The sequence below is a fragment of the Mustela nigripes genome, chromosome 7 (assembly GCF_022355385.1).
Source record: "Mustela nigripes isolate SB6536 chromosome 7, MUSNIG.SB6536, whole genome shotgun sequence".
Classification (NCBI taxonomy): Eukaryota; Metazoa; Chordata; class Mammalia; order Carnivora; family Mustelidae; genus Mustela; species Mustela nigripes.
Window position 1 is genome coordinate 82,043,229 of NC_081563.1, and position 26,767 is coordinate 82,069,995.

Sequence of the window (26,767 nt, forward strand, 5' to 3'; positions counted from 1 at the left end):
CACTGTGGGTAGGAATGCAAACTGGTGCAGCCATTGCAGAAAACAGTATGGAGGTTCCTCAGAAAGTTAAAAATAGAACTAGCCTATGATCCAGTAATCACACTACTAGGTATTTACCCAAAAAACAAAAACAAAAAAAGACCCCATGAATTTAAAAAGATATATGCATCCCAATGTTTACTGCAGCATTATTTATAATAGCCAAGCTATGGGAGCAGCCTAATAATGGAATATTATTCAGTGACCCCTGAAACAAATAATACATTATATTTTAATACAAAAAATGAAATCTTGCCATTTGCAATGACTTGGATGGAGCTAGAACGTATAATGCTAAGCAAAATAACTCAGTCAGAGAAAGACAAATACCATATGATTTCACTCATAGGTGAAACTTCAGAAACAAAGCAAGCACAGGAAAAAAAGAGAGAGAGACAGACAATACAAGAAACAGACTCTTAACTGTAGAGAACAAACTGATGGTTATTGACGGGAGGTGGGTAGGGGATTGGGGAAAAGGGGAATAGGAATTAAAGAGTATACTTATGATGAAAAAATGATAAAAATTACCATATTACATGTTGTCTTTCTGTCTATCCACCTGTCCATTTACCTCTGGCCCACCTATCCATACATCAATCTTTTAATCCACTCATCCACGTAGTACCTTTACAACAGGATGAGACATGAACACAACAGACATCAGATAGCAAAGTGAATTGTGAGACACGCATTGCAGGGGACTTGTACACTCAGGCATTTAGCTAAAATTGATTTTTTAAAACCCTAATAAGTCCTCAACTCAAACCACTCACGATGAAATAGAGAGAAGAAGAGATCTAAGGGGATTTCTTGTGGCAAGACAACCTTCTTACTTGTGAAGGGTGTGTGAGACAGAGCATGACTCAATCATCTCAGGTCTAGCAGAAGAAGGGGCACAGATTCACTTAAACTCTTTGTGAGGCCCCCGTTGGTAGTGACTATGGCATAGGACTCCTAATAGAGTATAGACAGGCTGGCCGGTGCACTTGGTGGACAGGCAGAGGAGAGCTGCCTCCACCCTGGTTTCAGCCGGGACAACCACAGGCTGTTTAGACCAAGAATGGCTGAGTAGTTCCTATGGCCAGAAGTGGTCTACATGTGAGAAAGAGCTGACATGTGGAAGAGCCCGGACTCTGTCCAGCAAAAGGCCCCCAGAATGGACAGTCAAGCTACAGAAAGAGTCAGTCACCAACACAAGGAATGCATACTAGAACATTCCCATGGGCTGCTCTGAAGAAACCACCAAAGGGACCAGGAAACAAGAGTCTGCCTGGCCCCCAAAGTGTGAAGTTGAGCAGTAGGAACCTTCCAGCCATTTTTATCTCCCCTGCTTCCAGAGGAGTAAAACTCCCCAACATGTTTTGGGGAGGAGGGATAGGGAGGGAAGAAGCAGCCCCAATGTCTAGTTCTTCACAGGCAAGAAACCATCCTGGAGGAGATAAGAAAAAGATTACACTTTAAACCTAATTCAGTTTTGATATTATACAGAACTGGACATTCTAAGCATCAGACTGATACTGTGTAGTAAATCAAGAGTGACAACAGGGCTTTGTATCATGCAGGGACTAGAGTGGTCACACTTTGTGCTCACCTGCTCATTCAGGAGTGAAGGAAGAACCACCCAATGAGCAGGTTCAAAGGACCATGGGAAATGAAGGCAAAATCACTGTGTGATTAGTCCCTTAGCTCCTGCTGGTCACATGTGTGTGCATGTGTGTGCAAGCGTGCAAATAAACTATATGTGTGTGGCTACAGCTCTGGAGAATGAGGCTATAGCCAGTATTTATCTTCCTCTTTTTATAGTCTTCCCTAATTTTTACACTTTCTATAAAGGGACTGTAATACGTTTATAATCAGAAAAACATCAGTAAATGTTATTTTTAAAAAGGAAGTCAGTGTTATGGAAATTCCCTAATCCATGTGAGATATCGCTTGCACCAAGAATGAACACTACCCATCATATGCCCAGGGCTGCCAAAAAGAGCAAGAAACATTCCGACATCTGCACAGGAACTTGATGTGGAATCTGGAATCAACTCCATTCCCAGGGGAAGAGAGAGGAAATGAGAATTGGGTATTTTGTTGTTTCTCTTGTAAACATGCTTTGGGATCATATCCTTTTCCCCTTCCTCTCCCTAGTCCATTAGTCACAAATTCGGCAGTAAGGGTCCCTTCCCAACAGGGGCTCCACTAAATGGCCTGTTTTTCAGGCAAACCCCAGTGAGAACTGAAAGTTAGTTGTCTTGAAGAATGGACTCTGAGGCAAGTATTAAGATGAAAAAATGCTAAATAAATGCCCCATTGCTACACACTTGAGTCTCTTTTTAAGTTTTCCTTTGGAATGCTCTGCCGTGAGACTACCCTAGAGGTAACACAACTTATAAGAAACTCTGAAAAAAGTTTTTAAAAATAGGCTTTGATTTCTTAGTAAAGGAAATGGAGATCTTAAAGACACTAAACATGTCATGCTCAAGTCACACTATTTCCATCTGATCAAGCTGCGGGGCAGGTAGATAAGGAAAGCGCTGTAGAGCCAGGCTACCCAGGACTGGGTCCCCTTGAGGAAGTGTCCCAGGCTGCCCTGTGATGAAATGACCAGGTGTGGGCTGACTGATAAGCTAACCAAGGGAATGCCTGGCTGGCTGGAAAATCTTATTCAGGGACACCTTGCAAGCACAGAGTGTACTCCATGTCTTGCATGTACTCCTATTGCTTTCATTTCTTGAATGAAGGATAACAGATATGCATTTCAAATATGGGAAAAGACTGGATGACCTACAAGATTCAAGAAGATACTGGGAAACAGAACTGCAGATTGAAACTAAGAAGCTAAAATACAGGAATAATAAAGAGTGGCCGCGCCTAGGTTCAAATAGTTACCTGCATAACAACAATAATCTGAGAATAATACTTTATATTTATGTAAATACATACAAATACTTCGTATTTAACTCATGTGAAAAATACTTAAGGGTATTTCTGTTGACCACAACCTTAAAATGAAACCAACAAAGTGTCTTGGAAGGATAAAAGCCAATAGTAGCTCTCTTCCCCCCTCCCCCATAAAAACAAGAGCCCTTGTCATTTGAGCACTCCTAAGGCACTGGGTTGTACCCTTGGGGCTACCTACATTTTAAGAAGAACATCAGTAAATTGAAGTCATAATGAAACAAGTGGTCAGGAAGGTAAAAATTTGGGAGCTGAGGAATATTCAGTGTGGAGAGGGGAGACAAGGAGATGTAAAAAATTGGTTCCAATATATTTGAGCAGCTGCTATTGTAGAAGACTCCCCTAAGTACTTTATTATTACCAAAAGTTCAGGACTTCCATCAATGACTCCATTTCAGGGATGAAGATTTTGGCTAGAGGAGTGGATCTAAAAATGTAAATGTTTTGGAAACAACAATGGAATCCATAGAATTGCTTGTGGGAGGATAATCTGGAGCAGTCACTTTGGAAAATAGTTTGGCCCCATCCCCAGACATCACAGTCGCACACCTCCTTCGCCTGCAAGGTTCATCTCAGGACATAAATGCCTAAGAGAACATCTTCATGTGCGTAGTAGGAAATACACACGTGAGCATTCACAAGAGCAAAATCTGGAAATAACCCAAATGCATATTAGTAGGACAGCAGATGAGTAAATTGGAAAATATTACACAATGGTCAAATGAATCTAAGATGAGTCTTAATACAATATTAAGTGGACAAAGTCCCAAAGATGACAAATAACATACCCCTTTTTAAAAAGTTGAACAACAAAAATTTAAAATATGCTTTTTAGAAATACATATATGAAATAAGTTAGATGAAAGTCAAATAGGATCTTACAAATGAACCTAAAAAGCAAAACAATAACAAAACAAACTCACAGATACAGAAAACAGGTTGGTGGTTGGCAGAGGCAAGGGGCATGTACTGGGAGTGGGCAAAAGGGGTAAAGGTGGTTAAAGGGTTAAAAAACACACACAAATGCACTAAAACTTCTTTTTTGATGGTTCTCACCAGTGGGGCAGGGCAGGGAGATGGGATATGGGGCAACTGGTGTGGTGCTTCATTTGGGGTGGTAGGCTCACAGATGTTTACCACATTATTGACAAGAACTAAACACCTAGATGGAATTAGGCCATGCATAAACCCATGATGACAGTGTGTCATGAACTAATGCAGTTCTGTCCACCCGAGGGCCACCAAAAAGAAGGAGAAGGCACACATAAAAAGGAAGACTGAAGGGACGGATGGAAGATACTGAATTGGCATAATTGTGGCCCAGTCAGCAAGCCCCTGGTTACCCATATCATTTCAGCCCAAGCCAGGTGGCTACCCAAACTTGTATGGCTGTGCAGATTGTGAGCTGCCCCAAGGTCCCTGAGGAGTACTAGAGCAGGTTCTCATCAGCCTGTGCTCTACTTGCCAAGCAAGATCCCGGGGCAGGACTGTGTTTGCCCAAAGGAAGAACACAGAAGTGTGCCACCCCATCACCCAGCTCTATACCCCTTGACTGTCTCTGCCCAGAGGGTGCATTTTGTTCTCATTAAAGTTCCAGCCAGAGGTACTTTCAAAGGGATCTTACACTGAGTTTGGAGGTGGACCAGGTGACTTCCAAGTTCTCTTTGAACTCAAGGATATTTTTGAGAGAATAACAAGTAGAAAGAGGTCTGATCCACAATTCAGGAGACACTGGAAGGGCGCAAAATTCGCCATCCAGAAATGAATCGCTTTGGCATGTGGATAATTTTAGGCTAATTAAAAAAAGACTTTATTTATTTATTTCAAAAAAAGAGACAGCAAGAGAGGGAACACAAGCAGGAGGAGAGAAGCAGACTTCCCAATGAGCAGGGAGCCCAATGTGGGGCTAGATCCCAGGACCATGGGATCATGGCCCGAGCCATAGGCAGCCGCTTAAACACTGAGCCATCTAGGCACCACTTGGCTGATTATTTTTAAGAAATAGAAGGCTCAGGAAGAACGTTTGACCTTTCCCCTAATTGCCTAAAAGAATTTAGAGGACCTGCTATTTTCTAAAGGAGGTATCACTGTAGATAACTATAGTATAATATGAAAGAGGTGTGGAAGATAAGAATTTAGCAAAATCTGTTTGTTAAAATTCCTCTCATTGTTTCTGTATGGCCCAGCTAACATTTGCTTACTAAACATTAAGTATTTTTCCTTTTCCTATGAATCGCATGCCTTCCCTTTTGAAGTCCCACTTTCCTACCCTCTTCTCCTTGGCTCTGGATGGTATAGAAGCTTCAACTGCCTGACTGCCAGGTAGAACATAGTGAGCCCCCATGCATACAGAATTAAATTTGATTTTCTCCTGTTAATTTGTCTCTTGTCAATTTAAATCTTAGGCCAAACAAAAGAATCTGGAAGAATATAGGAAAATTTTTTTCCCCAAAACACCACCCAAGCATTGCGACTAGTTGAGCGATCCTCAGCCTTCACTGGTGCTGGTTTGTTTTCTTGACTTCTAATGCTACCTGCTTCAGCCAATGGCTGTGACACAAGACAAAGCATTAAAGATGCCAACTGTTTCCTCCCCACCCATAGGTCTTTCCTGCAGGCCTCTCTTGCCCACAGACTGTTACAATATTTGTCACTGGGCTGGAAGGTCAGGCATAATATCATGGAAAGCACCATCCAAGCAGCCATAATGAGAAATCAGGAAGCCAGTGAAAGAATCTGGCTTCTGGGAAGGGGCATGGAGCAGGCCAGTGGAGAGAAGCAGAGACCCAGTGGTTTAAGGATATACTAGAGAGAAAGGAAGGAGATGGCCTGGTGACTTACAATCTAGCTGTGAGCTCTCTGAGATGGGAATCACCCATTCATGGTGATTTGGATTGGAATCATTCACTGGTGATTCCAATCACTGCACAATTGAAATGTGGCTGGTCCAAACTGAGATGGGCTCTACATGTAAAATACACACCCGATTTTTGAGATTTGGCATGAAGAATGAAAAAAATAACTCAATGATTTATAATATTGATTCCATGTTGAAATAGTATTTTGAATATTTTTGATTAAATTTTGATATTTTTTACTAAATTTCAAAATAATAAAAAATTAATTTCACCTTTTAAAACTCTTCAAAAATGAGGATACTGAGATATTTTAAATTATATCTGTGGCTCCCATTATATTTCTGTTAAACAGCAATGGACTAGATTCCATTGCCTAAACTTTACAATAGTATTTTACAATAATATTTCATGAGATATCCCTTTTACAATACTATTTAATGAGATATCCCTTTTCTTTTAAAAAAAAAATTTTCCTTTTAACTTATTTCCAGATGTTGTCTGCATATTTCTAAAAACTGGCTAGAAATGTGCCTTGAAAATAAATACAACTTTATAATTGGAAATTATTATTGTTACTTTAATAATGATCAAGTCCTATGATTCTATTAATTACTTCCATCAACAAATCCCACTGGCTCTGTTTCCCAAATATACCCAGAGTTTGATCTCTATTTCCCTGCCCACTCTCTGCACACCTGGCTCCTCTTGCCTCCCTGATTTGACCTCAAGGTCCTGAGGACCATCCTGGTTCTCTCCCTGTACTCCTCCCTCTAGCTGTTGCAGCTTCCTTGCTGTTTGTGCTCCTTCTTTCCTCAGGGCCTTTGTACTGGCTCTGCCTGCGTTACTCTGATCATATCCACATACTCACTACATTATCTCTTCAAAGTCTGGACTCAAATGTTACTTCTGAGGGAGACCTTCCCTGTTTGCCTTCCCTAAAATTGCAACTCTTACACACACACACATACTCCTTATCTCCTGTTCTATTAGTCCCCTCAGCATTTATACTACTCTCGTATACTATGTATTTTATCTTATGGATCTGTCTCCTCTGGCTATAATAAATTTAGCAAGGGCAAGAATTTTTCTGTCTTGTTCATTATTGTATTCCCAGCATTGGTAACAGTGCCTGGCACAGAGCAGCCGTTCAATAAATATTTGTTGTATGCGGAGGGTCTCCGTAGACTATTCTTGTGCTAATAACTGTTTGCTGTATCTTATATAATCTACACAAAACTCCTGACAAAGCTCTGAACCTCCAGAGGAGATATTTGATAGCCAGTGAATTTTCTAAGTACAACCAAATTGTAGGAGCACCAGCTCTCTGATGCTACAAGTGGCTCTTGGAGTTCATGTGGTGCGGAATGTTGGCATTTCTTTTTTTCTTTTTTATTTTTTTTAAGATTTTATTTATTTATTTGACAGAGAGAGACCACAAGTAGGCAGAGAGGCAGGCAGAGAGGGAGGGAAGCAGGCTCCCCGCTGAGCAGAGAGCCTGATGCAGGGCTTGATCCCAGGTCCCTGAGATCATGACCTGAGCCGATGGCAGAGGCTTAACATACTGAGCCACCCAGTCGTCCCTCTTTTTTTCTTTTTTAAAGACTTACTTATTTTAGAGAGAAAGTGAGCATGAGTGGGAAGGGCAGAAGGATGGGGAGAGAGAATCCAGAGCAGACTCCCTGCTGAGCATGGAGCACAACATGGGGCTCCATATCACGACCTGGGCCCAACACCAGCACCAAAATCAAGTCAGACTTAATTTACTGTACAACCCAGGCACACCAAGTGTTGGTATTTCTATGCAGGGAATAATGGCCCAGCAAACCTGACTGAATTTTGGAATATTTGGAGCTGCCACAGTTGTATTTTCTTGGGTATCACTCATTCCTTACCTTTTCTGGCCCCTCACTGTGAAGCGTGGACAAAGGACAGAATGGCTTTTCAAGGAAGATGAAGGAGTATATTAACCATCTGGTTGGCTTCCAAGAGTGAAGCCAATTATTCCAACTGAGAACCCATCAGACGCAAATCAATTTTAATATTGCCTCATCAATTCACTTGCATACTTTTTTATTTTTTAACTGAGTACTGTATTTTTATCTTCACAACCTACCTTCCCAAATGTGGCTGGATTGACTTGGTTCTGAGCATTTTGACCACAGGTTTCCACATAAATCTCATACATCAGGCAGCGAGGCACACTGTACCCTTCACAGATACAGAAATTGTCAACCAACCTGGGGGAGAGAAAGAAAAGGCAGAAGAAATTGGCAACAGTTTCTCTAGGGTGGAAAATTCTGTTAAGAATCAATAGGTATGGGGGCGCCTGGGTGGCTCAGTGGGTTGAGCCGCTGCCTTTGGCTCAGGTCATGGTCTCAGGGTCCTGGGATCGAGGCCCGCATCAGGCTCTCTGCTCAGCGGGGAGCCTGCTTCCCTCTCTCTCTCTCTCTGCCTGCCTCTCCGTCTACTTGTGATCTCTCTCTGTCAAATAAATAAATAAAATCTTTTTAAAAAAACAAAAAGAATCAATAGGTATGGAATCCAAGGAAATGAAACCTGTTTAAGTCACTGAATGCAAAGGCTCACCAACCAGCATCAACAATGTACCTTTTTGTTCTCAGCCTAGAGATAAGTATATTGACTGTGGGTCTTTTTTTAAAGTATATCTTTAATTTTAATTCCAGTATCAGTAACATATACTGTTAATAATAAGTTTCAGGTGTACCATATAGTGCTTCAACAATTCTATACATTACTCAGTATTCATCATGGTAAGTGTACTCTTCATCTCCATCACCTAATTCATCCAGCCCCTCCCCGCTTCCCTCTGAAACATCAGTTTCTTCTCTATAATTAAGAGTCTGCTTCTTGGTTTGTCTCTTTACTTTTCCCTTTGTTCATTTGTTTTGTTTCTTAAATTCCACATAGGAGAAAATCATATGGTATTTGTCCTTCTCTGACTTATTTTGCTCAACATTATACCCTCTAGTTCCATCCAGGTCATTGCAAATGGCAAGATTTCATTCTTTTTCATGGCTGGGTAATATTTCATTTGTATATATATACCACATCTTCTTTATCCATTCATCTATTGATGGTTACATGGGCCGCTTGCATAGTTTGGTTCTTGTAAATAATACTGCAATAAACAGGAGTGCATGTATCCCTTTGAATTAGGGTTTTTGTCTTTTTTTGGGTAAATACCCAGTAGTGTGCTTACTAGATCATAGGATAGTTCTATTTTTAACTTTTTGAGGAATCTCCATATTGTTTTCCAAAGTGACTGTGCCGGTTTGCATTCTGATTTTGGGCCTTTAGATAATCAACATGGTGGGCTTTTATTATTGTTTTGTTTGTTGCTTGGTTGGTCTGCTTTTGTTTTTGGCATGTAGGCATATTAAAATGAAGCCTAAATTATTGACTCAGCAGACACTGTTTTATGTCCTATTGTAAATGTTGCAGCCAAGATCTCTGTAGCTATGAAGTGATTATTTACTAGCTATACCATCCCTGTAGGCTTGCCAGTCCCTGTATGCTTGTGACCCAGGGCCCATGTGCAATGCTTTGTCTCCCTCCCCCAGTTGTTTACACAATTTTAAAATCTGAGTCATTTAGGGCAAGCCACGATATTTTGGTTCTTTAAACTGAAAGAAGATGTAAAATGCAAGACACCAAGTTATAGGCAATACACTTTCACTCTCCAGCTGAGTGGCATTTATATGTGATCCGGAGCATTCTGGGCCTCTGCTCGGGGTGGGGTCTTCAACTGATCAAGTGCTCCCACACTTGGGGGGAGGTGGCAGTCCCTTGGCAATGAGGGGTTCTTCCTGGGGCTCACAGCCCACAGCCAGCCCTGTGGAGACAGCTGTGTCCCTGTTCCTGCAACTGGTTTGCGTGTGGGGCAAAAAGTGGGCAAGACTGACATCAGAAAGTGTGGTCCTCAGTCACAGCTGATCCCAGCCCTCGCTTTACTGGTTGAGGAGAGACTCTCAGAGTTCCCCCTCATTCTTTTAGAGAAATATACAGAGCAAGCCAATATAATTTTTAAACACAGAAGAATTTTTTAGTAGGACATTTACCAATTCATCTCCTTTCTCATTGATAATAAGCAGTTAATTTTCTGGGATGAGGCACATGGAGGCACAAATTTACTTTCCCTCAGAGCTAAAGACACAATTGTTGACCCCAACGACTTCCTAGTAAAAGGAAAAACCAACTCATGGGAGGTGGGGGGAATCTTTGGCCCTGTATACTGAGGTATACCAATTACCACAGGTCAGGCACCTTAAAACAACAGAAATTGGTTTTCTCACAGTTCTCGGGGCTGAGAGTCCAAAATCAAGGTGTTGGTAGAGCTGGTTCTTCCCAGAAGCTCTGAGGGGAAAGTGCTGTATGCTCCTTTCGTGGCTTCTGGTGGTCACTGGACATCCTTGGCTTGTAGATGCGTCACACTCAGACTGCCTCCATCTCCACCTAGGCTTCTCTTCTCTGAGCATCCCCACCTCTTCTTATGAGGAGCTAAATCCAGTATAATGTCTTCTTAATTAATTATATCTGCAAAGACTCTGTTTCCAAATAAGGTCACATTCTGAGCTTCCAGAAAGATATGTATTTTGGAGAGGCACTATACAACGCAGTACCTGGCCAGGGGGTATTTTCCAAGGGCCTTCTTGACATCATTGTGAGAACATGCCATACTTTGCCATGGTTTAAATATAGCTGCTATGGCACCAATTATTTGGCTCCGACGTCTCTTGGTGGGGAGGGGAGAGGCAAATTCATACAACTAGGTGATTTTTATATTTCTTTTGTTAAGAAACCACTCGTTGATAGATGAAAAGCCTATGCTTGAAGTATTACAAAAGATAGCTACACTTGGGGAGCTGCCAGAAAATGTGATAGATGTTAAGTTCAAACTCACTGTGGTTTATTTATAGCTACTACTGATTTAGTCATGGAATGGTCTCCTTAAAAAAGAAACATGCAAAATACTCACTCCTTAAAATGAACTCTAGTTAAAATTTTTGCCAACCCTTCTTCCTTGTCACAGAAATTCATTTGTTCTAAGCCTCTATGAACTGTGTCTTTCTCTTTCAGAATGACATTACTGAGTCAGCCTGTTATCTGGGTACACAAGGCCAAGTGATACTATCAGTAAGAACGACAGTAAAGGTCCGGGATGGGAGTCTTCTCTGACACACACCTAAACACAGGACTGCCTTCTGGTCTGAAGCCTTGAACTGCCACATGGTCACTTTGCTGCTTCGATCCTGGCTGCTCATCATTTCTGGCCATGCCTTTGGTGGTTCCCCAAAGTTCCTAGCCAGATTTCAGAGATTGGCCTGTGGTGGGCATCCAGCATACATTAACTGGGAAAAATGGAAGGTTTGAAAGGTTTTAGTTTGTCTAGAGCATCTGTTCTGGGTCATGCCTTTACTTCAGCTCAAATAGTAGTTGGTTCAGCATTTAGTCTCCACATGCATGGGAAATTATGATTTTTAAAAAAGATTTATTTACTTATTTGAGAGAGAGAGAGCACGCATGAGTCGGGGGAGTGAGGGGCAGAAGAAGAGGAAGAAAATCTCAAGCAGACTCCCTCCTGAGCACTGAGCCTGACTTGGGGCAAGATTTTGTGACCCTGAGATCATGACATGAGCCAAAATCGAGTCAGATGCTTAGCCGACTGAACCACCCAGGGACCCCTATGATTTTTTTTTTAAAGTAAATGATTTTTTAAAGTAATCTCTGTTCCCCATGTGGGGCTCACAACCCCAAGATCAAGAGTCATGATGCTTTATTAATGGAGTCACCCAGGTGCCCCTCAAAATTATGATCCCAAGTATTACCCTGGACTTCGCACCACACAGATAGGCTTGTATTCTGACTCTGAGATACCTCCTAGAGCTTTTGTGACTAGGCAAAAAGCACATGATGTGCCTAGTACACTTCTTGGCACAAGGAAGCTCTTTACGGTGTCATTTTAGTGTATACTTCCAAAATATTCAGAGGAAGCAAGACGTCGCTGTTGTAGACAGGCCTCACAGAAATATCTGCAGTAAATGAGCCTCACTTTCAACTACATGTGGGTCTAAGGAGAAGCTGTTGGGGGTGGGGGATTGTGTAGGCAGTAGGCTGGGCTGAACTACTGGCAAGTGAGATTGGTTAAGCATTTTACTCTGTGTCACTAAAATGTGTTTTGGTGATCCATGATTATGAAGCTGTGGAATGAATCAGATCACTGAATTCCTTGCTTAGCTGCCTAAGAACGGTATTTACCAGGTCGCACTGTCAGATGAAGTTGATTGCTAAGATTGTAAAAACATTCATGATGTTCTCCTCGTTTTGAGTGATGGACAACTGGATAGTAGCCAACATCAGAGCGCACATACTTAGCCCTGCGATTCTCACATTTTCTGAGCGCTCCTTTCCATGGTAAAGAAAAACGAAATGCTGGGAATTACACATGCTGGAATTATAGTATCCTGATTCAGCCTGATCAAAAGCTCCTATGAATTCTGTATCTTTCAAAATAAATTTGCATTTCATTAATTTCAACAGTCTGCATAAATTTGAAAAAGCCATGTCATATGTGGGAGACAGTTATTTTAGACTATGGCCAAGCTCAGCATGCATAGGGATTAGAGGATGTGTCGTAGTTTCATCTGAGGTCTGAAGCCAGGGGTCCCACCATGTCAGACCTGTTCGGTTTGCACTCCCCAGCAGGGGATGTCAAATCTCTGCTCTTCATCCCTTTGTGCTCCCCCCGAAGTCTGATCACTTCTCTCTCCATTCCTACCGTCCTTCCTGTGTGTGAAACAGAAAATATCTGTTACTTCTGTTCTGGGAGACTGTTCTGCTCCTTGCAGGACCTTTCTCCTTGGAAAATTTATCGTGTTTAGGACAGTGGCACTAAAGTCTCCAAGGAATGCTGAGGACCTAACCAGTAACTGGAAAATGAAGCAATGAAACAATGCTAAAAGTGGAATGTTTTTTCCATGTGACAATAACCAGCCCCCTCTTTCACTCAGAAAGAGTGTCTAGACAGCTGGCCCACTCGTACCCACTGCCACTCTTCTAGGAAACTGGTCTCCTTGGACATCTTCTAACTCCCACCAGGAAGCCAAGGCTCTGGATTACAAACTCAATCCCTCTACTGTGTGTGTATTTGGCTTTTAAAATATATATTTATCTTTTAATTGTGATAAAATATACATGACAAAATTTATATTTTAAAATGTAGAGTTCAGTGACATTAAGCACCTTCTTGTTGTGCAAACATCACCACCATCCAACCATAAGAACTTTTTTCATTTTGCAAAACTGAAATCCTATACCCATTAAACACTAACTCTTCCTTCTCTTTCCCCGAGTACCTGGCACCCACCATTCTACTTTCTGCCTCTATGAATGGGAATACTTTAGATACTTCATACAAGTGGAATCACAGTATTTGTCCTTTCATGACTGGCTTATTTCATTTAGCATAATGTCTTCAAATTTCATCCATATTTAGCATGTATCAGAATTTCCTTCCTTTTTTAACCCTGAGTAATAGTCCATTGTATGTACGTATCATATTTTATACAAAAAGTTGTTTCCACCTTTTGGATACTGCAATATAATGCTGCTATACATATAGGTATGCAAAAATCTGCTTGAGTCCCTGCTTTCAATTCTTTGGGGATACATGCCCTGAAGTGGAATTGGTGATCATATGGTAGTTCTATTTCAATTTTTTGAGGTGCCGCCATATTGTTTTCCATAATGGTTGCACCATTTTACATTTCCACCAGCAGAACACAAGGGCTCCAATTTCTTCACATTTTTGACAAAACTTGTTATTTTCTATTTTTTTTTTTTTTTTTTGTCTGATAATGGCCATCCTAATGGGTGTAAAGTGGTTGGCTATATTTTTATTTTTATTTTTTAAATATTTTATTTATTTGACAGACAGAGGTCACAAGTAGGCAGAGAGGCAGGCAGAGAGAAAGGAGGAAGCAGGCTCCCTGCCGAGCAGAGAGCCTGATGCAGGGCTCGATCCCAGGACCCTGAGATCATGACCTGAGCTGAAGGCAGAGGCTTTAACCCACTGAGCCACCCACTCAGGCGCCCCTGGGCTATATTTTTAATGCCAGTGTTAAAACCACCAGTACCAATGATCTGTTAAACATTCACCTCATAGACTGAATGCCTAAAGAGCAGTCCTCTACAGGCAGCTATGCCCTCTTCACCTCCATTTCTCCACCTCCTTCCCAAACTTAAACAGCATGACCTCTGCGTTTTAGAGGCCTGCAGAGGTGGGTAGGAATTCATGGCATAGGACTTGAATTAGTTTTAGTTTGGCTCAGTGCTAAAATGGTCTGCACCATCCTAAGTGATTTAGGGCACCTGCACTGAGGGCAGCCTGCATTATGTCATTTCACAGACAACCTCAGGAGGCTGTCCAGGTATATTTGAATCTCCAATCATTCTTTCAAGTCTCTGGAATATAACACAAATCCAGAAAGTCTAATTTACTAAACAGTGACCTGGAATGGTTGACAAAGGCATCCTTATAGGTTTTTCTTCTAAGAAAGAGCCACTCTGCTGAGGGGTCTGAGTCAGTGAGTGTAAAAGAAAGAAAGCATTGCTGTAGTATTCTGAAAACTTGATGTTTGCTCTAATATGTATTCTTTTGATTTTTTTTCTCCTATGCAAGATAAAATATATCAAAAATTTTCTCTTGGAAGAAAAGAGTAAAACCTTAAGCCTTTTCATGTTATAATCACAAACACACCCTTCATTTTTCTATTTTGCTCACATGACTTTTTCAGAAAATCTTTCCTGAGAAATATTCCTTAAAACCTTTGAAAAAAAGTAATCAGATATCTGCTATTTGTACACCTTATAAAACTTAGGTTTTAGATTTTAGGACTGGTTTCAATTATTTTCCTATTTATGAAAAGCTACAAACCTATGAGTTCATCAGTCCCAGAGGCTAATGATATTTTTCTTTCCAGTTTTTCTGCCCCTATTTAAATAGCCAGAAGTGAATTTCACAAACAATGTGGAATGCATTGTTAAAGCTAAAAATTGCTTTGCTCTAAGTTAGAAAACATCCCATTCTGGATCTCATACTGAGGGGGAACATTTCCTCCCCTGGCCAGCGCCCACGTGCCTTCAGACGTATATGTAAGAGCGGGACCAACTAACAGGCCCCCCAGTGTGGGGCCAGTCTGCATTGCTTCCCTCCGTTAGCGTGACCAGCAGGGAAGCCCCCACATGAAAAACCCACACCAGGAGGCCTTGACAGTGTGTGCGTGTCTCCAGCTCCATCCGCTATCAAAATGCACTAGTGAAGGGCTGTCCTTCTAGCGCTATTTATCAGGGCCCCTGTAGCACCACGCGGTCACTCCTCGCACTGGGCACTGGCCCACCTTTTCCAATCTACCGGGTCAGACAGCCTCGCCTCCCAGCCTTGACCACGAAACCCGGCCCGGTGCAAAGGCGCCCTGGGCGGCTCACCACTGGATGATGCCGCTGTGCAGGCCCCGGGTGCCCCCGCCGCCCGATGGGGAGGCCGGCACCTCCTCAGCCATGGCTCTGACCAGCGCCCGCCGCACCGAGACCGGCAGCGGGCGGCTGCTCCGCACCCGTCGGGGCGCCGCCGCTGCTCGGTGTTTACTTTAGAGCTAGGCGCGCGGGGCACGCGGGGGGCGCGGAGGGGCTCGGGGACTGCAGCCGAGACAACCCGGCCGGAGCCCCAGGCTCGCGGCGGACGCTGCTTGCTGGGTCGCGCCCTGAGCCCTACGGTGAAGGTTGCTGGGAGCGGGACTGGGGGACACCGGGTCGCGGGGCCCCTAGATCAAAAAATCAAAAGACAGAGATGCCTGGGTAGTTAGCAGGTTAAACCCTCTGCCTTCGGTTCAGGTCATGATCCCCCGGTCCTGGAATCGAGTCCCCCATCGGGCTCCTTGCTGGGCAGGGAGACTGCTTCTCTCTCCACCTCTGCCTGCCACTCTGCCTGCTTGGGCGCTCGCGCGCTCTTTCTGACAAATGAATGAATGAATGAATGAATAAATAAATAAAATCTTAAAAAAAATAAAAAATAAAAAAAGATTGAAAGACAGAAATACAGAACGCACTCTTCCCACCTTGCTACCAAGCCATGAAACAAATGAGGAAGCAACAAACACAAACCAATGTGTAAGTTTTAAATCACGTCACAGCAGCGGTGACTAGCAGTGGTCCTCAACCCTGCTTGCACTTTGGAATTACCCGAGCGATTTTCAAAAATAGTGACGCCCAAGAGCCAACCCCAGAGGCTCCGATGTAATTTGTCTGGAGGTGGGAACAGCCCAGGCAAACAGGCTTTTACAAGCTCCCCGGCAGTGTAATGATGTTGGTGTGCACCGGGCACTGAGAACCACTGGTCCTGGGAGTTGTAAGGGAGCTGGCATCAGGATTTTTGAGGCCGACCCCAGATTACTCCAGTGGTGGCTGGGGCTGAGAACTGCTGCCCTGGAGTGATTCCCCAAACCTGTAGGTAGCTAGGACCAGGCCGTCCTTGCCCTCAGGAGCTGTATGTTCACGTCACTAATCTGTGATGTCAAACTGCTTACTGTCTCCCAAACTAATGTTGTTTACTGAGGAATTGTGTGGCTATTGTAAATATTAAGTGACCTAATAAATGCAGGGCATGTGGAATGAAGAGCTCAGTCAGGCAACAGCTACTTTGGCTGCTGACTGCTTCAAAGTCCTCTCATAAACTCTTCTTCATCTAGGTTAAAAAGACACTTAACACTTGCTGACAACTTAACAACAGCAACAACAAAGCATTCCAATTAGAAAATGGGCAAAGGACTTGAATATCTTCTCCAAAAGAAGATATACAAATGGCTAATGAGCACATGGAAAGATGCTAAACATCATTGGCCATTACTGAAATGCAAACCCAGATCACAATGAAATATCACTCTACACTCATTGGGGTTGCTCTTATTAAAAATAAGAAATAAAAACAAGAAAATAACAACTGTTGTTGAAGATGTAAAGAAACTAGAACCTTGTTCATGGCTGGTGGGAATGTAAAATGGTGCCGCTGCTATAAATCCAGGTGGGGTCTCAAAAAATTAAAAATAGAATTAACATATGATCCATCAGTTCCACTTCTTGGGTATGTACTGTTGGGGAAGAAAAATTTTCCTTTACCCTTCCAAGATTCTTATGGCTGGCCTCAGAATTAAATTTACATCAGACTATTAACAGGAAAAAAAACAGATTTGATTTTGTAAGAATGGGAACCCCACATACACGAGTGGTGTAAAGACAGAAAGGTAAAATGAGGTATATATGCCATCCTGAGCTGAGGAATGGGATAGGAGTCTGGGGCTTCAAAGGGGAATAGGGCAATTCACAGGACAATAAGAAATGGCAAATGCTTGGTAATTAGAATTTGCCCTGCCATTTGGATGGGCCACTTAGATAAAATTTATCTCTGGTAGTAATTTTATTCTGGGAAAAATCCCCAGTTTAGACTCTTCTCGGTAATTAAGGGAGGAGCAAAGTTTTCTCGTGAGCCCAGAGGGTCTCAATTGCCTGCAGCTTAAAACAGTCCACAATGCCTAAGTGGCACATTTTGGGGAGACTTGTACTGAATCCCTTCAGTACCCAAAAGAACTGAAAGCAGAGACTCAAACAGATATTTGTAATTCGTACCCCCTATTCATAGCAGCATTACTCACAATAGCCAAAAGGTAGAAGCAACCCAAAGGTCCATCAATGGATGAGTGGGGAAATAAGACATAGTATTTGTATTTACATACTTGGAATGTTATTCAGCCTTAAAAAGGAACGAAAGTTTATTACATGCTACGATATGGATGAACCTTGAAGACATTACGCTAAATGAAATAAGCCAGTCACAAAAGTATGATTCCACTTATTAGGTACCTAGTATAGTCAAACTCAGAGAGACAGAAAGAATCATAATTATCAAGGGCTGGGAGAGGAAAAATTGGGAGATGTTGTTTAATAAGTACAGTTTCAGTTTGGGATGAGGGAAAATTTCTGGAGAATAATAGTGGCAATAGTCGCACAATGTAAATATACTTAATGCCACTGAATTTTACACTTAAAACTGGTTAAAATGGTAAATTTTATGTTACGCATATTTGACCACATTTTTAAAAAAATCTGCCTCAAAAAAACAAAACAAAACAAAAAAAAACAAAGAAAAAAGATACCCGGGGGTGCCTAGATGGCTCAGTTAGTTAAGCATCTGACTCTTGATCTCAGCTTGGATCTTGATCTCAGGACTATGAGTTTGAGCCTCATGTTGGGCTCCACACTGGGCATAGAGATTACTTTAAAAGAGTTAAAAAAAAAAAAAAAAAAGCCCCATCCCTACCACTAATACCACGTGAACACATTTGGGGAACCACTTTTGGAAGCAGGGCTGAGATTCATTCAAAAAACAGCAATGGCTGCCTTCCATGTTACAGCACTAGAAAATAGCTTTTGGTGCCTGGGTGGGTTAGTTTGTTGGGTGTTTGACTCTTAGTCTCAGCTCAGGTCTTGATCTCAGGGTCATGAGTTCAAACCCCATACTGGGCTCCACGCTGGGTGTGGAGCCTCCTTAAAAAAATAAAAAAAATAATAATAATAATAAAGTAGTTGTTGGGGCACATTGGGAGGTCTCCAGGGCCAGTACTCTTCCTCCAGTGGGGACACAATCATCGGGGTATCAGGGACAAAGCTCCAAAAGCAATTCCAGAGGAGAGATCGCAGGACATTCATTAAAGCACCTGAGCCTTGAAGTTTGGCCGGGTCAATGGAGCCAACACCAGATGGCATCTGACTCCACTTTGGCGAGCTGCACCAGGAATCAGCCTTGTTCTGAAAACTTGGGGAGGGTGTTTTTTCCAGGGGAGGGGACCTCAGCTCGGTCCCTGCCAGACGCGGCAGCCACAGCGGCCACACGATGGCCTGGACAGGGAGCAGCATCGGGGTGGGCGGGGCTTGCCCCACCAAGGCCTCAGCAGCACTCAGCCTGACCGCCAGCACGCTGAGGCCGGCACCGGGAGCCGAGGTCCACCCAGGGCAGAGCAGTGAAGCCAATGCCAGGAATGCCCCATTCTCCCATCTGACCCCCGAGGAAGTGGCGGCTGCGCTCCCGCTCACACCACGCTTTGGGCCCTGCCGGGAGCTGCGCTCGCTCGCTGGAATTGCCCCTGGGACCGAACAGACAGGTTCAAGGCGGTTCTGGCTACACTCATGGGCCAGGTGCTCGGGCCCCAGGGCCCCCATGTTGTCCCAGGTCACCCAGCCCATGGAAGAGAATCTCTTCCGCGCCTTCTGAATGCATGTGGGTTCGACTGTTGAACACTATCTGCCTCTCCCTGCCTAACTCATCTTGCTTCAACCCTTCACGAAGTTGTCATAGGGTAACAGGTGTCTGAAACCCCTGCAAGCCCCATCCGGTCCGCTGGCTGCAGCAGGGGCTCGGTCACTCAGATTCTGCAGGTCAGCGAGCCAACCCAGGCTGTGATTATCAGTCCCATAAATGACACGCAGATTGGCAACAGCTTGTTTCATGTAGTGCCAGGAGACTCTGCTGAACAGGGAAAGCTGAATGGTAACTACGGTGAAGAACTAGCAGGAGGAGAGATGAAACAACGAAGGTATGGAAGGTTCTCCAAAGAAGCTTTCTTGAGTTCAGCCCTTCTTCTCTGGTTGTTTCTAGAAAGGTGGTAGGTGTCTCCCAACCTCAGCGGGAGCCCTCAGGACCTGTATGCTGCTTCAATGGGTTTGCTTTGCCTTGAGTGCTCACACCCTGGGCCTCCTGCAATGGGGGCAGGTCCTTCTCAGCAGCCTGTGGAAGCTGAGAGTCTGGCTCCTGCCATTCTTCATGCAGGTCCTGCAGCAGCTCCCTGCCACCCAAGAAACTTCCCAAGAGGCTCACTCATTTCCACAGAGACTGGAAATAACCAAGAGAAGAGCCTACTGTGATTAGGTTCAACTTGTTAGGTCTTACTATGTCATTGTGATGATTATGTAATATTTGCATATTTACTTTGCTCCAGTCAGTACCAGGCACTGGAACAGATCTTGGAAATATAATGGAACACCTTGACCCTCTGATTGACCAGTGGTCTCTGCTGTTTACTACATCAAATATTAGATGCAATGAAATGCAAACATTACTTTGCCTTGGTCCAAAGCTGTTGAGGCCAGTTGGTTAGTGGACTAAAGACATGAGGCCATGGGGTCAATTTTATACCTTCCACCCAAAGGACCAGTTAATTTCTTCTATGACAGGTGACAGCTGGTGTGCCTACTTTGACCAGCCCTCTTCTAGATGCACTCTGAGTAGCTATGTGCTAATACAATAACACTCTTAGATTTACTCACAGTATATGCCTCCCTAATGTGGTAAATGTGCAAAAGACTGCATGTGACTCTTTTACTAGTAACATAATTAAGGTTTTCATTTGCGTTGCACATATAGCCACATAGACTGTGGAGTAGAAATTAGGTCTAAAATTTATTTTATTTTCAAAGAATGTTTCATTGCAACTGACATAACAAAAAACTTGCTTTTGTTGCTTTCACTAATGAGACAGCCAGACCCATGTATATGCTCTCTTGTACCTGAAAAGTGCAGTCTCCCTCTAACTCAGGTTCAGCACCCAACCGCTAATGTCCTATATCATTACAGGGAACCAAAACCTTAAAGTTCATATCAAACAGAATTCCAATTCCTCATGTCACATTTTACACACAAAAAGCGTTTTCTCCCTCTGCCATAGAATATATCTCTTTCAGCTAAACAGTGACTTCTGCCTACTTCAGTCTAATTGGTTTCTAGATTATCCAATTAGTCTTATTTCACCTTCTAAAAGGGCACCAGCTGTGCCTTATCCTTGCACAAAACAATCTCTGATCTGGGGTGCTTAATTTCATTCAATCCTTGCAATTATTCACTTTCTGTGCATGTACCAGGTGTCTTCAGGCAATAGATGTATTTTTAAATAAAGCTAATGAGTATAATGCATTTGGTCAAGAATATACCATGTAGTTAGTATCTGCAGGGACAGAGCATTTCAGAGAACAGACAACTGCATGTTTCATTGTCAGCTGGAAGAAACTTTCGAAGATCGTTGGGCTCTAAATCATTAAGCCGTGGAGACTTTCAAACTATACTGGAGCAAAACAGTCTCATTGGAGAGATTCTAAATTGCTATCATATGTTAAAATTTTCATTGGTCTAGACTCACCTACGGAGTGTCTGGGTCCTGCTGTAGTTGACATTGATTGGGTACACCACATTCACAGGCATGAATATGCTGGGAACGAAATTCCACCCAAAGCACGTATCTGCTATTTCTTGATCTGAAACCCATGATTTGGAGCACCTTGGAGACAAAACCATTTCTGTAGAGGTTAATTGCTACCAATCCACAGTCTCTCCCCTCCCCAACTTTTGCACAGGTCACATGAAAGGCTGGCCACATGAAGGATAACAAACAATATTATCTGCAGAGGAACTCAAAGAATGTACGGAATGGAAGGGAACAGCCTTCATTCATCACAGAATGCTCATGAATAATAATTTGTAGAGGAATATGTTTGAACTCTTGCTACATTAAAAGTGGGCTTTTTCTGAAGTCCGAGAGAAAACCAAGCAAACCCAAAGCAAAAAGTGGCTTCCTTTTTTGCAAAGGAACAGTAGGAATTAAATAAGTCATCCTTTTTGAGCTGCCCCATAACCTCAAACAGCAACCGTTCAAATCATAATCATGTACAAAATTGTAAATCACATCTTAATTTGTTTAATAATTTTCTAAGAGTAAAGGCACACTAATGCAATTAATTTTTAATAAATTAATGCAATGCAATTAATAAATTAATAAATTAATTAAGTTAAACTTAAAATAAACTAAGTTTGTGTAAATACTATTTTAAAGGTTTTTATGAGCATGGAGAAATTATTTTGGGAAAAGCAGTTTTATACTGGTAACATTAGCTGACTTTCTGGTGTGACAGACCTTCATCTTTCCTCACAGTTTATATTTCTCTTTGGTAAAAGCATACTCCAATAGCTGTTTGCTGCAAGCTATTCTACATGGAATTATCTCATGATATCCCCACCATGAAATGAATTTCACTAAAGCATCAAAACACATGTTTGACTCATCTTTCTGAAAGCAGCTAAAGGACAGCAGACTGTCTTTTCAGCTGGTTGTGTGACCCCCTTCTGCTAAGTAGGAATTGAATCCCCAGCAGAGAGGCAGGGAGAGTGCTATAATTTAAAAAAGGCATCTGCCTATATACTTTGTTGCGGGATGAAAGTAGACACATCCTGATAGGCGCCTAAAGATTGTTAAAGAATGTCTTATGAATAGAAGCTTTTCTTCATCTGGGTTAAAAACCACTAATATGAAGACCCCAAAGAGCTAGGCCACAGTGCAAATAGTTGTTGAGCTCATCGTTCTCAAATACAATCTTCACATGCTGTCACTGGGCCAGGACCTCTCATCCACACCTGTCTGCAGTGAAGTGGTCCATGTCCTACCTCTCCCACTGCCTGTTTCATTTCCCAGCCAGACCACTCAGTTTGTAACACTTCATAGAAGCTTGCAGAGGAAGCAGATGAGTGAGGAGAAGCTGAGGTGAGAGGCCATGGAGCCAGGGAGACCTATAGGGAGCAGATGCCCGATCACCTTCTAGACCCCAAGTGGCTCTGCAGTACCTCCTGAAACCTGCAAGATTTCTCTGTGTTCTCCGATGGACTGCCTTTTCACATGAGTTAGTGTCAGCATATTTCCTTTTCTTATCACAAATGGATGTGTTTCTAATACTTATGCTTTGTTTTTTTTTTTTAGTGAGGATTCTGGGAAAAGCAGGGTAATCCCACACCAACCTTGAGGTGATCATTTTGAAGTATACCTGGTATATCATGGCTAAGCAGAGGGAGGGCTAGATTTGAACCTTTCACTCAATATATATTTATGAAGCACCTATGTGAACCATATGCATGCCAGGGCCTGGGGCAGGAAGGACATGTTGCAATGGTACCTGCCCTCATGGTCTCCACAGCAATCACTGATCCTGACAGAGACAAAGACATGAAAATAGAGCTAACCCCAAAAGAGTCTGCAAAATTGAACACATTAGATAGTGGTTGAAAGTCTGGCTAGGGATCCTGTTAGAATGGACATATAACTCAGGGTCATGGGGTGGGCCTCATGGCAGGGAACAGAGTGAAGATGGAGTGAGAGCTCAGGGGCCCTTAAGGCCCTCAGGAAAAAGGGTGCACAAGTCCTCCCTGGAGGAAGGGTGACTGAGGTCTAACCATGGCCAGCTATGGATGACGGCCATGCTGCCACCACAGTAGGAAGCTCTCATGAAGATAAGGGCACTGCTTTGCATGATAGGGGCCAGGGAAGAGGACAAGGCCTGAGAAGGGACCCATGTTGGGTGGGGTTTGCCTGGAACAGTGCTGGTTTATGCCTGCTGCCCTTGTGTGACTGTTTCTTGCTCTCTTCTCCATTCTAAAGACTTCCCTGCCTTACACGGTGAGTTATGTGGTTCTCCCACACAGTAAGCCACCTCTCCTCCCCCTACGGCTTGGGGCCATCTTGGGGAAAAACAGGGGAGGGAAATGAAACAGAGATAAATCATGTTTCCCTAAAGAGACTGGGCATGATCTCAGAGGACAGACTGTATCATTACAAACTGGACTCGCTGTAGCAGTTTGGACTAAAATATAGATTTCCCCCCTTGTACCTAACACGTGCAGAAGACAGCAGTCCTTCTTAGGGTCTTCTACATGATTGTATGTTTAGAGGAGCATGAGAGGAGCATAGTAGTTGCCTCACTTCACAGGGGGAAAGGCAACAAGAAGAGACGTGAAGTGACCTTGTCCCAAAGTCATCCAGTCACTAAGTAGCAGAACACCTGGGGCACAGCCTTAACCACTCCACGGGGGGAAGTCTAAGTGGCAGTTTCCTTGGTTACAAAATGGGCAGTGAAGTAGCTACCATCCAGTGTTGCTGTGAGGGAAAAAGAAAGTCAATGAAGCCTTTAGCACAGTGCCTGGTACATAGTAAGTCCTCAGTAAACTTTTTACTGTTGCCTATCTTACAACTGTCCTTGCAAAGAAATAGGTAAAATGATGTCAGTTATTTTGAAATTTTGGGCACAGGGATATTATTATGGTTATGTTTGTAAAGAGAATCCTTAACCATTTTATTTTACTTACTCATTTATTTGAGTGAGAGAGAGGATGAGAGTGGGCTGAGGAGCAGAGGGAGAAGCCGACTCCCCACTGAGCAGGGAGCCTGATGCAGGGCTTGATCCCAGGACTCTGGGATCATGACCTGGAGTGAAGGCGGATGCCCAAGGGACTGAGCCACCCAGGTGCCCCTCCTTATTCATTTTAGATATACACGTTCAAATATTTACAGATGAAATTAGAGGGTATCTGAGATTTTCTTCAAAATAACCCAGTTGTCAGGAGTGGGAGGAAGAGGGGAGAGATTGGCAGGTACTGATGACTGTGGAAGCCATGGGGTTGAGGAAATTCATTATACTCTCTTTCCACTTTCATGTGTTTGAAATTGTTCATAATAGGGGTGCCTGGGTGGCTCAGTCACTTAAATGTCTGTCTTCAGCTCGGGTCACGATCCCAGGGTCCTGGGAAGAAGTCCCGGGTTGAGATCCCTGCTCAGCCGTAGTCTGCTTATCCCTCACTCTCTGTCCCTGCCCCACCCCATCCTGTTCATGTTCTCTCCTGTGTGGTCTCTCTCCCTAATAAATAATAAATAATAAAATCTTTTAAAAATGTTCACAATAAAAAGTATATTTATGTATATACCTATATTTGAACCTATGTTCTGGGGGATGATGCACATGTAGACAAAGACACACACATACACCCACACTAGTTTCAGATCTGCCTAAAACCCCCTTCAGTATGTAGAATATGCAAACATAGTATATTATTAACAGTATAATTAACACTAGTATTTTATCAGTATGCAATTATTTAAACTCTGGTTTAGTGTTCTGTAGAACAGCCTTGCAGCTAAGTGTTCTGTACATGCATACAAAAAATTCTTCTTTGGAAACTTCCCAATACTATAGTTCTATCTTCTGTCTTAGTGAGTCACAGATTATATTAAAGGAGCTCAGCAGTCCTACAGTAGATATGCCTGTTTAACTTCATTTAATTTAGTGTTTACAAGTTTCATTGTCTACAGATTCCCACTCCCTCCCCATTTATTTGTCTGTTTTTACATAAGACTGATTACCACTGATAAATATCTTGAAGGATACTGGTTGCATGGAACTCAGTTTGGGAAACAGTGGTATGAGCTATATCACAGATTAAGTCGGATCTTATGTGGGCTGTCCAGGAAGTGTAGGCGGCTGTTAAACGAATGGTTTCTAGAGCTTTAACAAAAAAGGAAGTTTAGTGTCCTAGTCTCATGCTTCCTTTGTCCACTTCTCTTCTCCCTTCTCTCCTTCCCCTGGCCCCAGCTGCCAACGGCCACATACCCAGAGAAGAAAAAGGGATGGCCTCGTGGGCACATCGCACTCCTCTCCCAGGGGAGCAGCGTCTTTGGCTGTGGTGTGGACGGGAGGTTAGAGAGACAATTCTGGTTCCCTGGGGCTCTGGGTGGAGGCTCAGCTCCTACTCTTCCCTCCCACCATTTATGCAGCTCAGGCTTTCTGATGGCCAGCAGAATCCAAGTCAGGTCCTATCCAAGGAGAGAGAACATAGGAAATTTAAAATACACACGCAGTCATGTTTTATACACTCAGCATCTGACATGATGCAAATGAATTTTCTCTGCTCTTCCTCTTCACTAGCACCTGAACTTGTGTTTGAGCCCTGCATGGAAAAGCCCTGTGAGAACTGAACACACTGATCAGTTTGGCATTTCCTTGCTCTGGAAGGTTTATTTTAAAAAAATAGTAAAAATAAAAAGAGTGTGATCACAATTGCTCAAGAAATATGCTGAGAGTCACAGAATGTTGATTCACAGACTCACTTTTTATTTGTCCGCCCACCAGACAATTAGCCACTTCCCTTTCCTGACCCTTGTGCTGCCCAGGCAAACACCCGCACGCACCTTCCTCCTCATCCTTTACTCTGTCAGGGGCCCCCAGCGCCTCTGAGATCCTGGAGTCGGCCCCTCCCCGCCGATCCCTCCACTGTATCTTCTCTAGCCTTCCTTTCTTGGGTCTCTCATCATGTGGAGGGCCGGGAGACTAAGGAAATCTTGTGTCGACGATGAACATTACAATACTAAAAATGCTAATCCCTAACACGGTTGTTGTTACCATTTCATCACATTTGCTCGTAAAGCTCATAAAACACTGTCATGTCCATCCATTTATGGAATATTTTTTTATGTCGGTCAAAACAAAACAAAACAAAACAAAACAAAACAAAACCCATTCTCTAGAGAGAAGTTAAGCAGTTTGCTCAAGATGGTACAGTTGCAATTTGTATTGCAACTAAGTTTGTGGCCTAAGTTTTTGCTATCGTTAACATTTCTGTCATACTCTGGATCCTCAGTTTGCCAAAAATGACTGCAGTGATGTAACCACACACCTGAGGATTTCCCTTCTCTATAGGTATGAGCCTATAGTTTCAAATATTCATACAGAAATTATGTAGACTTGAATATCTTGTTCTCTAGCCTCATCTCACTCACCTCCCCAAAGCACAGAACTTGTGGTTCCTTGAGCTGCACATTTGCCTGTCCCAGTGCCTTTGCACAACCTACTCTTTCTGCCTGGAATCTCTAGGCTTCTGTTCATCTTCTCCCAGCTAACTTCTGCCCAGCCTATTTCAGCTTAATCTCTGCTTGTCCTGGCAACCTTTCCAGGCCCCTCTTCTTCAACCAATTTAAGTGAGTGGTTGC

The 26,767-nt window shown here is 43.0% G+C and overlaps 1 protein-coding gene across 1 annotated transcript in view; it reads right to left on the reverse strand.

Moving 5' to 3' along the window:
• Positions 1–21,287, reverse strand: part of RFX8 (regulatory factor X8) — a 70,240-nt gene extending 48,953 nt beyond the window's left edge. The window contains exons 1-2 of the mRNA XM_059407856.1: positions 21,107–21,287; positions 7,963–8,086 (exon numbers count right to left, since the gene is read on the reverse strand). Coding sequence (XP_059263839.1) covers positions 7,963–8,086; positions 21,107–21,261 — 279 coding nt within the window. The 5' untranslated portion in view covers positions 21,262–21,287. The remainder of the gene's footprint in view (positions 1–7,962; positions 8,087–21,106) is intronic.
• Between the last annotated feature and the right edge of the window lie 5,480 nt (positions 21,288–26,767).